The sequence below is a fragment of the Oenanthe melanoleuca genome, chromosome 1 (genome assembly GCF_029582105.1).
Source record: "Oenanthe melanoleuca isolate GR-GAL-2019-014 chromosome 1, OMel1.0, whole genome shotgun sequence".
NCBI lineage: Eukaryota > Metazoa > Chordata > Aves > Passeriformes > Muscicapidae > Oenanthe > Oenanthe melanoleuca.
This window is the reverse complement of record NC_079333.1, coordinates 73406929-73420283: the sequence shown is the minus strand read 5'-3', so window position 1 is coordinate 73420283 and position 13355 is coordinate 73406929. Positions and strand designations below refer to the sequence as shown.

At 40.3% G+C, this 13355-nt stretch overlaps 1 protein-coding gene across 1 annotated transcript in view; it reads left to right on the top strand.

Moving 5' to 3' along the window:
* Window positions 1-1140: 1140 nt before the first annotated feature.
* Window positions 1141-13355, top strand: part of STK24 (serine/threonine kinase 24) — a 53450-nt gene continuing 41235 nt past the window's right edge. Inside the window, exon 1 of the mRNA XM_056497903.1 lies at window positions 1141-1475. Coding sequence (XP_056353878.1) covers window positions 1434-1475 — 42 coding nt within the window. The 5' untranslated portion in view covers window positions 1141-1433. The remainder of the gene's footprint in view (window positions 1476-13355) is intronic.

Below are 13355 nucleotides of genomic sequence, written 5' to 3'. Positions count from 1 at the left end.
TTGAGGTAGAACACAAATGAAAAGACTTTATGTTTCTTTGAAAATTACATAGCAGTAAACAGTACAAAGTTATTCCTATTTCCTGAAGCCAAACCCCACAGAATCTCAACTCCATATCAGCATTAAGGAAATTATCAACTCATTTATGAACAATTCAAAAAAGAATTCCACTTATTCAATTTTCTATGCAGTTTCTAGCCATCATCCTTTCCTGTTTCATTGTACTCAAGGGCTGGTATATTTAGTATATTTTCTCAGGTAAAAAAAAAATGTGCTTGTGTGTGGGCACATTTATTTGCTTGCATAAGGCTGTTGGCTAATTTTATTCGAATAATGCTTGGAGGTAGAGATCTTAGGAACATTTATGCATCTCCAAGTTTCAGGAAAACCAGATTGTGTAGCATTAGACAACAAAGAATATCATAACTATAGGAAAAACTTCAGTGAAAGTTCCAACCACTTTCAATAATAATAATTTTCTATTTTCAAGTGTTTTTTGCAGGTAAGAGATTTGTACAAAGTCTAGTGAATTATCTAATGAAAAGCAGCTTATGCTGCAGTGGATGCTCACGTAATTTTGAAAAATCACTTGAAAAGACAGCGATCCCGCTGTCCTATGGATCCCAGCCTCACTGGCTGATAGGTTTCAAAAACCTTAACACTCATGAAACTCCCTAGGGTTTTTTTGTGCCGGGGCGGAAAAAGGCGAGAATCTTAGGGCATTCCATGGCACACGGGAAGCTGTGTGACCGAGCTGTTATATTCCAGTTGTAACACAGAATAGAACATCGCCGCGTTCTCAAGGGATTTGAATATATGCAGAACTTCTGCGTGGGAGAGACCTCAGCGCCGACCCGCTCTGCTCCCGCTTCGGAACTGCAGGAAAGCACGACTGGCATTCTGGGCTGGGGCTCCTGCAGCTCCTGAGGGGAAGCCGGGCTCCTCCCGGCCCCGCAGGCTCCAGCGGAGCCCGGCACTGCCCGCGGCGCCTCCCCGGGGCGGCGTGTGGGGCCCGGGCCGCGCCCATGGCGGCGGGCGGGCAGGTACCGCTCAGGGCCGAGGCGGGGCCGCCGCCGCCGCTCCGCCCCCTCCTCCTGCGCCTCCTCCTCCGCCTCAGGTTTGTCATCGTGTCGCCGGCACGGCGCGCAGGAGGAGGAGGAGGAGGGGGAAGAGGAGGAGGGATGAGGGAGCCGCTGCCGCCTTTGCATCCGTGACGGGGGCCTAGAGAACCCGGGCTTGGGACGGCCCCTTTCCCACCGCCGGCGCACAGGCGCTGCTCGCCCGGGGGAAGGGCCAGCAGCAGGAGGAGGAGGAGGAGGAGGACGACGACGACGGCGGCGCTGTGTGTGAGAGAGCGTGGAGATGAGCTCAGCTCTGTGCCTTGGAGCCGCCTGAGGAGACCCGGCTCCCTCCCGGCCTCCCTCGCCGCCGCCATGGCTCACTCCCCGGTGCAGGCGGGGCTGCCGGGGATGCAGGTGAGCAGCTGCCCCAAGGGCGGGCACGGACACGCACCTCGGGCCGGGGTGGGTGTAAAGGGGGGAATTCCCGGGACTGGGGGGACAGGGCGAGGGGAGAACGCGCCTCTTGGCCCTGGCTCGGCCGCGGGGGCTGGGCTGGGGGCAGAGGAGCGCGATGGAGACGAGCCGTGGTGTCAGCGCTTGGCGCGGTGCCGGCGCGGTCCCTCCGCCCGGCGGGTCCCTGCCCGCCTCTGCCTCTGTCCCCGTCCATCCGTGCTGGGCAGCCTGTGCCGCTGCGGGCGGGCCGCCCCCTCCCCCGGCCGGGACTTCTCCGCGCTGTTCTCATTCCTAAGCGAACCGCGGCGCAGTGGGCGATTTTTTGGCCCCGTTAATTTGGGGTGGGCAGGCGAAGCATACGCAAAACCGGTCCGTACGAGCAGGGCCTGGAAATGTTGACCTTCAGCGCATGCTGCAGTGCCCATGTCTGTGGTGCTGCTCTGAGGTGCGTGCTCGGGAATCGCGTTTGGCTCCTGTGTTTGATTCCGAGAGCTGCTCAGCTGCTGTTGTTACACGGTGGAATTTGCTCGTTCTGTGTCTTAACTATATATTTGAAATAACTACTGCGGTTTTGTCTGACTGAGCTGGCTCTCCCCCCTCCCCCCCCCCCCCCCCCCCCCCCGCCTCGTTTTTCTTGGTTTAAATGGAAACTGCTCCCAGGAAAACATTATGGTCATTGGTATCTGTGTGTTGTTATTCTAATATTTCCCACATCTGATTAGAAACTTTCTTGCCCTTATCTCCAAAGGAACGACTTATGAATGGCACGTAAGAGTTTCTCTCAAATTTATCTCCTGGATTGAAAGTGTGCATCATTTGGTTTAAGTATTGATTTACTGTGGTTTGTTTTCTTGTGAGTCAAGATTCTAAGTCATGAATATTTTTTCTTTGCAAAATCTGAGGATTTGAATTGAAAATGTTGCATGCTTAAGCCTAGCATGAATTATGTGTTCATACAGAATACTGGATGTCCTGTAGCCTACGTAGGCCCGCACTCTCTGAGCTAATTAATTTACTGCTGTGTAGGTCCTGCTGTTGAGATTTCAAGTTCACCTTCCAAATATGAGCAGTTTGCTGATTGCCAGAGACAAAGAAATGAGGGTTTCTTGATTGACTGTTGATATTGTTTGGGCTTTTTTTTTATTATTCCTTTGAGATGTATTGGAACTAAGACAACTAGCTACTTTGAGACAGAATCTATAACACTTTAGCATTTAAAAGTCAGATTTGTCAGCTGTTGGAAGTGAGTGAATGAAGATTATTCCATCAGTATGTGTGTACTGATCACTGCGTGATCCGAGGACCTGTGCTTTTTATTGACTTGATTTATTATTTTGTTTGTAGTACTGTTAGCTGTACTGAATGGGTGGATCTTCAGGGTTCTTGTTAGTCCACGTAATTTGGGACTTTGCTTCAAATCTTTTTTTTTCAAAGTGGTGTTATTTTTCTCATGATTTTTATTCTATTCTTATAAGAGTTGCTCAAGTGTGAATTTTAATAGTCTAAAAAAACCTCCCAGAACACCAAAGACCTGCAGATAGGTAGAGGCATAAAATCTGTGAGCAATGTGAATGCTGCTTGCTAATTTTCTGTGCCCAGTTCAAGAAGTCTATATCCGTTTCCATTATGTCAGAATAAAGCAATTTTATAGTGGTTTTCAGTACATTATTCTCTTTGATTTTACTTCCAAATAAATGTTTGAAAAGTAAAGTGCATACAATATGTGACATCTGCTTAGATAAGAAAAAGGTTTGGGGCTTTTTCATTGTGTAGAAGAGAGGAATAGAACATAGTTCTCTGAGTTATAATTAAATTGCCTAAATCATGGGACTGTCTCTTCTTTTTCTGTAGTGTGATCCCTCCTCCCCACCTACCAGCTACCAGCTTCTGCCACAAACGGTGGAAGTAGTGTCAGTGATCAAGTCATGCAGCTTTCTCTGATGTTCTTTGCTGTACTTACACAAGAGAGCAGCCATTGTGCTTGTGTGAGCAGAGTAATAACTTCTTGACCCCAAAAAATCACTTGGAGGGACATCACTTTATAAATGCTGTTTGGAGTAAGCCCAATAGAGTTTGGAGTGTCAATAGAGCAGAGGAGTGAAGGTTTAATATATTTCTCCCTGAACAAGATGTCTGATCCGTGTTTGAAGAGTGATGTGTAAAAAGTGAGTGGGTAGAGAGTGAGCCGAAGGAATGAAAAACTGTGGAGGAAATGTAGGATGGTGCTGGAAGGTTGTCAAAACCTGAAATTTGCTGTCTGCTGCACAGTGGGCATGTTGTAACCTGAATAAAAACAGAGTTGGGTTTTGACCTAAATTTCTGTGTGTGCAGTTGAAGTTTGGACTCTAGGTTTTTGCTGTCATTAAGGGCTTTGTGTAGATATGAGTTTGAGTGTGCAGGGTGAAGCTGCATCATTACTGAACTGAGGAGGTGTTGTCTTGCTTCTCTTCATGCCTTGTGGAAGTGGCCTGGGGAGAGTGCATATTTGCCTGTAAGTGTGTGAGATTCCTGCAAGGCTGGCTCGGAGTAAGTGTATATGACCTTGATTTTCAGACTGGCCTGCATTTCAAGGCTGTGGTAAGCTTCTGGAGCTTCTTGAAGGAAGCTGTATTTTAAATAATCGAGTGTGTTTATAAATTTATGGTAATAAATTCCTTTGGCGCTTTTAAAATTCCATCATCTTTAAGACAAGCCTCTTCTCTGTGATAAACCCCTTTTTTATCTTCCTCCCTTTTCATTTTTTTTTTTTTTTGGTAGCAATAACAGTGTTTATGCAGTAAGTTATTTTTATTCATTCTTCATTGTATTTTCAGTACAAGATCTACAAGTTCTTTATGCAAAATGTAAATAAGCGTTGACATTCAAGCTGTCTTACTTCAATAAATGCTAGAAGTTTAACTAAATTTAAGTGGGAATTTGACAAATGAACAGAAAAGTTTGTTAAGTATAAAGACACCACTTCTGGCTCAGAAGGTGTCTGAAGTGTCAGTTTGCTGGAAACTGGAGAGGTGTTTTCGGAAATACTGCTGTTTACTTATCTGTTTTTGCACTGTTCCAAAGATGTTCACTTTTGACTGTTGCAAGAGAAGGGTCTGGCCTAGAGGATCCTTTGTTTTGATCTGGCATGACTGTTCTTTCATAGTTACACACTATAGGTATTACTGTCTTCCTTATTGTAACTCATTCTCCTTTTACAATAAACTGTTTAACTGCTTCCTGTGTGAGCTCTGTGTTTGGTACCTGCAAAATTTTTCCCCAGTTTATTTATTTTTTTTTTTTGGAGAGTTTGTGCTCACTGTTAACTGTTTATGTTAGAGTTTGACAAATACTTTGCAGTAATTTACAGCACTTAAATACTGGACAGATCCTTGGACCGTTATGATCTTGGCTAATCAGTTTTAAAATATCCTGGATACAGATGTCATGGTTCTATGACATATTAGAAGCTCAGCCCTTAGGTGCCAGGACAGAAGAGTTTTAATTGGTGAAAATGACGTGAACATCATCTCACTCTGTTGTCAAAGGCTGTTTGAAGGCTGTGTAATAGATGTGCGGAGCTGTTTGAGAGGAGTCAGGAAAACTTATTTCCATTGTGTTGCCTTCCAGAATAGGTAAATAGATGCAGCTTATGGTGACTGTGTCTTTCAGGTAACCTCATAGACCAGTCAGACTGGCCCTGTGTCATGGCAAGTTTCATGTACCAGTAGTTTCATGTTTGAGTAAGGTACCCTCTTAGCCAGCTGGCATCTTTGTTCCCCAGAGAGACAAAAGGCTACTGATGTAGTGAACACATTTAAATATTGGGCCTTGTGTTATGAGTGGTGTACAAGGCTCTGGTGTCAGCTTTTACATAGTGCCATCTTTTGTGTTTCTGAAGTAGAAAATATAAATATGTATCTTGGCTGCATTTTCAAAATTTGCTTAAATTTTTGCGTATTCCCTTTCTTGGGGGTGGGGTGGTAAGGGGACTAGAGGATGCACAAAGCATTGATGGACTAAGTCAACAAGGCATCTAATATAAATTAATAATAATATAAAATACTATAGTAATTTGGTCCCTGCTATACCAAAAAGATGTGGACAGCTGCAGAGGATCTAAAGGGCTGAGAGAGCTGGATGTGTTTAGCCTTGAGAAAGGCTAAACCTTATCACCATGTTCCAGTATTTAAAAGGTGTCTACAGAGAAGATGAAGACTGCCTTTTTACTAGGAATGACATGGGAAAATAGGGGTTAGAGGTCCAAGTTATCCCTGGGGAGGATTCTGATTGTACACAAGTGGAAGATTTTTCACAATTAGGACAATCATTCGTTGGAATAATCTTCTTGGGGAAGTGGTGAATTCCCTGATGCTGGACTCTTAAGACTTGCCTGAATAGGGTGCTGAGCTACCTTGTCTAGACTGTACTTTTGCTGGGAAAGGTTGGACCAGATTTTCCTTGAGATCCCTTCCCTGGTGTCCTGTGATTGAATTTGATCTGGTTATTGCTTTTGTGGTGATATACCTTTTGTGGAGTACTGTTTAATTCAGTGGTGTTCTGTGTGCCTAAAAGTAATAATTTGTGTGGATGCAGCTATGTAATCAAAACTAGTTTTACTTGTAAACTATTTGTTGATCTGGGTAAGTTTCCATGTGCATATATGCACAAATGTCAGACTGTGCTGGTTGTATATTAGTATAGAACTAACAGCCTTCTGCAGCTTGATAAAAAGTGAGGCTTGAATCAGGAGAATTTATTGTATTATTAGTTGCTCTGCTTGGCAGCTTTTTGAAACAGACACCTGGGTTTTCTGTCAGATACATTGGGTGCAAGAAGAGTCTCCCTTCAGATTATGGGATTGCTATAGAACCTAAAATTCACTATTTTCCTTATTTTTCTCAAGTAGTATTAATGCAAGGTAAGTTTCTAATTGCCTCTATTAGCATTCTTTATTCAGCCATTTGTCATAATGATTGGGTTTTCCCTAAAGGGCTTCTACTTTATTTTTCTTTCTATCAGTAGCTTAGCTAATTAAGAGTGATTTTTTACAGCGTTTTGGCTTTTTAGCAAGTATAAACAAGTGAGAGATTATTCTAAAACTGTTTTTTTTTTAATTGCAGTAGTTTACAGTTTAGAAGTGTAATGGATGGAAGGGAAGGAGTCAGGTACAGGTACAAAAGTTTTTAGTGATGTTGCACTAAAAACTGAGAAGTTTCAGAAACTCAGAATAAATTCCAATTAAATATGTTTTCTGGATGCAGGCTACAGTTCGGTAACTATTGATTTTGGTATTAAACTCTTAGGGTTGTACACTAAGCAGATTTCCGAATTAAAAACATCAGAAAATTTCAGACTGGTTTGTGCAGGGTGCGTAGCACCCAGAAGGTGATATTGGTTAATTAGAAATCTGGAAGCATGCTTTGCATATTTGTGTTACTGATAAAGAATCAAATATTTTGTATTCTGAATGTAAGATAAGTGCACCTTCCTTGAAAATAAGTGGAAATAGAGTTATACAAGGGCTGAGGAATACTTTTATGATAGGCTAATTTTAGGCAACTTTTTTATTCCTGCTGGAAATGTGCTTACACCCTGTTTCAATCTAGATAGAAATCAGACTAAGAGAGTTGAACTGTGTGACAAATATGAGTATTAGTAGGCCATAGTGATTCATGCTAAATGTTTTTACCTTCAGTATTTGAGATGCAAGGTTTATAGCTTTATTTTTTGCTTCCCCTCTCCCCTGTTTCAACCCACAGATTCACAGCAGAATTTATGGCAGTTGTTATTTCTTCTCAATAGTAAAAGTATTGCTATTGCTAATTCTCTGTATTTTTGGTATATTGTATTTCTCCCAGAAAAAAACCTAATTTCCTTATGGTAGCATATGTATGAATTGAATAATTATAGTATTGGAGAGGAAAAGTGAAAAATACGGAATGTATATGAGGGAAAAAAAAGAAAACAATTATATGTTAATTTTTATAATTGACAAATTCTCAGTGAAAGAGCTCGATCTTAGTTCTACACCTAGTTATTACAGATGAATGCTTTCGTTCTAGTCTTTGTACCTCTCATTCAATGTTTTCCTGATTAGTCTTCTCAAAATAAAAATCAATTGTTGCTGTTCTTGATAATTATAAGATGGCTATGGTAGTTTGTCTCATTTTACTTTATTATTGATAAATAAGACTGAGAGATGGTTCAAATTTGGTTCCAGTCTTAAGGCTTCTTAAAAATGTCTTTTTTTTTTTCTTTGTTTATATAAAAGTTCCAGACCATAAATCCAATTACTTGATTATATTTTATCTTTTTTGGCTAGTTACTTTGAAAGTACGGGTAGGCATTGATACAGTTGAACCATTGAACAGTTTGTAATCTGTTTTATTTCAATTTCATAGCAACTACAGGAAATAATTTTGTGTGTTGTATCCATTATTCATATATGGTGTATAAATCTTGCTGAAAACAAGTGAGCTTCTGAGAAAGCTGAAACTTCTGGGTAGCAAACTTTGAGGCTTCTCCTTCCTGAAGATAGTTTTTTCTCTGCAAAACCATCTTGTATGAGTGTTTTAGTTGCTTCTTTTCTTTTTTTTTTTTTTTTTTTTGGTCTGGGTTTGTTTATTCCCCGCCCTCCTGTTTTGATATCCTAAGTTTGTGGGAGGGCTGATTTGAATTTCTGCAATGTACCCAAATTTACATATCTCTGCTGCTGCCACCTGTGCTGCTGGCTTTGTGGGGATCAAAGTAAAAAGGGGAGCTATATAATACTGGTCTGTGTTGAGATGAAGAGATGTTAAATGGTTTTTGAAAGATTGGAAGTGGTGGTCTAGGGAAACCTTTGCAGTGCTTTCTTGAAATGGGGAGCTGTGTGAAGGAGTATGACATCAACTGTGCCTGCTGTTCACTTTGACTGCCTTTGGGCTCAAAGTTCTCAGGGTACGTAGGAATATGTCCTGTATGAACTTCTCTGGCAGACTTTTGTTCTCTGGTCTGACCAAAGAAAAAAATTAAAGAAATTATGTGCAGCAATGTTGTCTCATTTTTGAAGAAATTATGTTTCCGCACAGTAAAAATAGCAGCGGAACTAATTTTTGATGTGATAGGAAGTGTATCACGGAATAGCTGAGATTGTAAGGGAGTTGTGGAGCACATCTAGTCCACCTCCTGCTCAAAGCAGAGTCACCAGATTGCTCAGGACCACATCCAGCCTAATTTTGAATATCTCAAAGGATCTACAACCTGCCCTGAGCAGCCCTAATCTTGTATAGAACTATCCTTATATTAAGAAGGGCTGGGTTTTTAGCTTTGTTGTTGTTTTGTTTTGGTGGTTTGTTGTTGTTTTGGGGGGGTTTTTTGTTGTAGTTCCTCCCCTCCCCCCCCCCCCCCCTTTTTATTTTTGGGAGTTTAAATGAAGTTTCCTATAACTCTATTACTGGCCATTGCATCTTGTCCTTCTGCTGGGTACCACTGAGAAGAATCTGGCCCTGTGTTCTTTACTCCTTTCCATCAGGTATTCACACACAATAAGATTTCCAGTGCCCCAGGATTCTTTTTTTCCAAGCTAAGCAATCCCCAGAAATCTGTGAAGCTCTTCAGATTATTATATTTTAGGCTTGGTCTTGACAGGGAATGAGAACTGGGCTGACAAATTGGAGATTGATTTGGTGACGTCAAAATGAAGTGTTAAAAGATGATTGTCTATTTCAAATGAGCTGCATAGAGAAATTACAGAACTGCAAATAAAATCAGATTTACAAATAAGTTTAAGAACTTGAATTATGGAGATGCCTTATAATTTTTGTAAGTTAAAGAGAAATATTTCTAATGCTTTTCTACAATAACTGGAATAACTCTTCATAAAAAGAGGTTAGAAATAAGAACTGGAGTGAGATGTGGAAAAAGACTCTAAGCTGTATCTTCTCTCAGAATAGTTATAGATAAAGTTGTATCTATCTGGTTTGAATTACAGGAACATTTTCTGTTGAGCTTTAAGGGACAATTAGCGTGGATGAGAACTGGGATTCGTAGAAATAAATATGTTGCAAAATGTGTGTAATCCTGGCTGTGAGGAGGGTATTGCAGAGGTGTTGTCAGAGTGGGTGATACTGCTGTTTTCTCCAGGACTGTTTTTGATGTTTGCTGACTGAAGAGTGACCTTTGCATAGAAAAAGGCAATGCCTGAAAAAGACAAAATTGAAAGGCACCTGTTACATGTGAGAGGCAGTGCTGAAGAACTGTGCAACCCTAGGCGTTGGAATTACTGAACAAAAGAGCGTAAAGTGCGGCTTGTCATAAGTATGAGTATTACAAAAAGCCTTTGCTCTTTGTAATAAAGTCTGGGAGCTCATTAGTTGGAAATGCAGAGCATTAGGAACAGGTGATTTGATTTAGCTGGTTGCAGCTGAATTTGAGCCATAAGACCAAATTGAACAAATAGGATCTTAGAATGTATCGGTCTGTTTTTATTCTGTTGAAGTAGGCAACAGTGTTGTTAGGTACTAAGAAGAGTTAATTTTAAATGGAGTATGTTTTTCTGGCTGATTAAGGTCAAAAGTAATGCATCCAATGTGGAACAAGTACAGAGAGATTACTCAAATTATTGGATGAATGGTGGCTTTGCTTATGGTGAAAAGGACTTTGTTCTGCATGGCTGAACAAGCTGGACAATGAGACAAGATGGTTGCAGTTTGTGTTCAGAAGTGTGAAAAACTATTTGAAATAAAAAGCAAAGTAATTCAAATGTCTATGGAAATTGAAAGTTCTGGAATCATTCAATCTGAATGCTCCATAATTTGATTTGTTGCAGTATGTAATCTGTGACAAACTTTGAAAAAAATGTAGTGGTAGAGATCTAGTTCTTTATCAAGGTGATTAGCTTTACCCATTTGCAACAGATATTGGTGTTCTAATCTGTGGTTTTTAGCAGTCTTTGATGTTACTTTCATTACGTGAAGGTTCTTTTATCAGTCTCCATTATTTTAATATTGGTAGGAATAAACTCTATGCTTACTAAAAGTTTACTTACTAAAAGAATAAAGCTGGCAAAACTATGTGGAAGCAATTTTCTCTATGTAGTTGTGTAGAGAGAATATTTATAATGCTGTTTGTTTATTTTGTCTCTGTTGGGAGTATTTACAAAACCAAGCAAAAACAAATTTGGCAAGAATCCTTTCCAGCTGTGATCTTGGAAAAATGGGTGGGAATTGGCTGCTCATGTACTTTCAGATTCAAGCAGTTCATTATGTATCTGGAGGCCTGATCTCTATATTTTTTGAGCGAGAGCAGGTCATTAAAGAGCCCAACTCTTAGTTTTTGCAAAAACACAGGTTGCTTGTAGTTTAAAGTTCTCACTTCAGATACCTGGTGTTCTGAAAAGAAAACTGAGACCTTCTTACAGAGCAAGAGTGTGTTATATGTGTTCTTTGAAACAACTGCTACCGCCTGTTGCTCAGAAGAAAATTCAGGCATGGCAACTGTTGCATTTTAGAACAAAGGAATGAATTTACAAAAGTTATGAACTGGGGAGGAAAGGTTTGGTTGTTTGTTTGTTTAATGATTAGCCATTTCACAGGAAACTTCTGAAATAACGTCATTGTTGATAATAATTTTGATCCCATTAAGTCCTGTTATTATCAAAAAATTAGCATTTCAAAATGCTGCAAAATTTTGATTATAAGAAATCAAACCAACAGTTTGTTGTTCCCTTCTGCTTGGGTCTTCCAGGAACAGTTAATCTTCATTGCTTTTCTGTAATTGTTAATTCTCTTTTACAGTTGTCTTATAAAACTGCCAGCCTAACATCAGAATCCCAAGAACCTGACACTGTAAAAAAGCTTCGAGGTTCCTGAAAGTCTGAAGACTGTGGTGTTGTGAAACAAGGGGATTTAATATATGACAGTCACAGATTGTTAAAGGGAAAAGGGAAGATAGAGGGTGTATACATACAGCCAGCAGAATTCTAAAAAGCTGCTGGCAGGTAGCTCTTGCATGTTCTCCACACGAACAACTGCAATCCACTGCAACTGAGCAGTGCTAGCTTTTTAGTCTCAGGAGGTGAAACATGGAATTTTTTAGGCAACTGCAACTGGGGTTGGTTTGTGGCTTACCCAGATACTTTTGTAATGATGTAATGCTCAGATTCCTGTGGCTAGTGAATGGAACTAGAAGGCTTGTGTGGACAGCTTTCTACAGCACATCATCTCAAATTCCAGCACAGGATGTATGAAAGTGTAGATGGATAATTGTTTTCCACAAGAGAAAATATCTGATGCAGGTGTTAAAGTTATTTTTATTCAGGAAGAGCTCTCAGGGAAGACTGGTTTGAGTATTGACAGCAGAACATTCTGTGAGACACGAGAAGAACCAGTAAGCACAATTTGGTTTGTTGTTTTGTGATCTCTTAGAAATTATGTTGGTAAGATTTACAGTGCAGCTGAGGGATGACTGTGGAATAACATGAAGTGCCCTGGTCTGGTTTCCAAGTGGAAGATATATACATATATAGATAAATTATGTATGTAATATTTAATGGTGTGTAATACTGTGTTGTTCTAATTACACTGAAATTAAAGGAGGAACAAGCTGCTTTTGGTGGAAGGGATGTGGATCTTTTTGCTCTGTTCCTTTAATGGCAAAAGGGTGATATAACCCCATGCCACTCTGTTTGTTTCCTGAAACTGACTTTGGATAAAAGGATGGATCAGTAAGATGTGAAGCAGGGGGAATTTCTTGGGGCTGGTGAAGTCTTGCAGTAGGTACACTTGGATTGTTTTTGCTTTGGGCTGATATCACCGGTGATATGTTCCTGGAATGATTATCTGAAAGCTGTGATGTCTTATAGTTGACTTTGAAGTACTAAAAGTTGTTGTGTTCTCCCAGTTTGTGCCAGATGATGATGAAATGCTCTGAGAATTGAGTGGGTTTATCTTTGGGTTCAGTCAGTCCTAGCTACCTGATTCTCAAAACACCTCTTTCAGCTGTGAAATTTAGATACCTCCAGAGAAACTATATCCTGGGCTATCTTCCTCTTGCAGCTTGGGTTAATTATGTAATCTTTAAGATGTGAGAGCAGAAAAGAGGTGCTTTATAAGCTAGATTTAATTGTTAAGGAAAATGTTGTTTCAGTGCTTGGCAGTGGTAACCTAGAAATTCCAAGTCCCCTCTTCATGCTACTTCACAGTTGGGCTAAGTAGAAACTATGGTTTTATGAATATTTAGGCATTACAGAATTCTTTTTCCATATCAATGATGTATGTTCACTTAGCTAGCCTGAGTGTCATCCTTTTAAAAACACAAACAAGTCTTTAAAGTTTTCATTTTATTTCTTAAGCACAAGATTCTAGGTAATCCTATCCTTTCTTCATTTCATGACTATTCCTTCTATTTATGACTTTTCCAGTTTAATCATAGAATAGTTTGGCTCAAAAGAGACCTTTAAAGGCATTACAGTCCAACCCCTCTGTAGTTGTAATGTATGTATTTTTTGTTAGCTAGTGAGGCTCCATGCTGTTAGATTAAGAAAGTATACTGTGGAATTTACCATCTGTGCAGTAAAAGTGAGAAGTCTGAGCAGCAGTAGTGAGCTGAATACTTAATAGTGGAGAAAAAACAAATGTGGCAGTGTGATCCACCTTAAGTCTTACGTTTGCATGTTTAGGTGAGGACTTGTGGCTTTAATTTGACTGCTCAAATCAAGAAAGCTGGGAACAGGATGTTTTTTAGGAGTGAACGATTTTATACAACTGAGAGAAGAAGGAAAAAAAAGATAAATAAATTCTGATGGCATCAGGGAGGAGGAAGCACGGCTATTCATGCAAGTGATCCTTAGTAGGAGAAAATTGAGGAGGATTGTTTGTCACA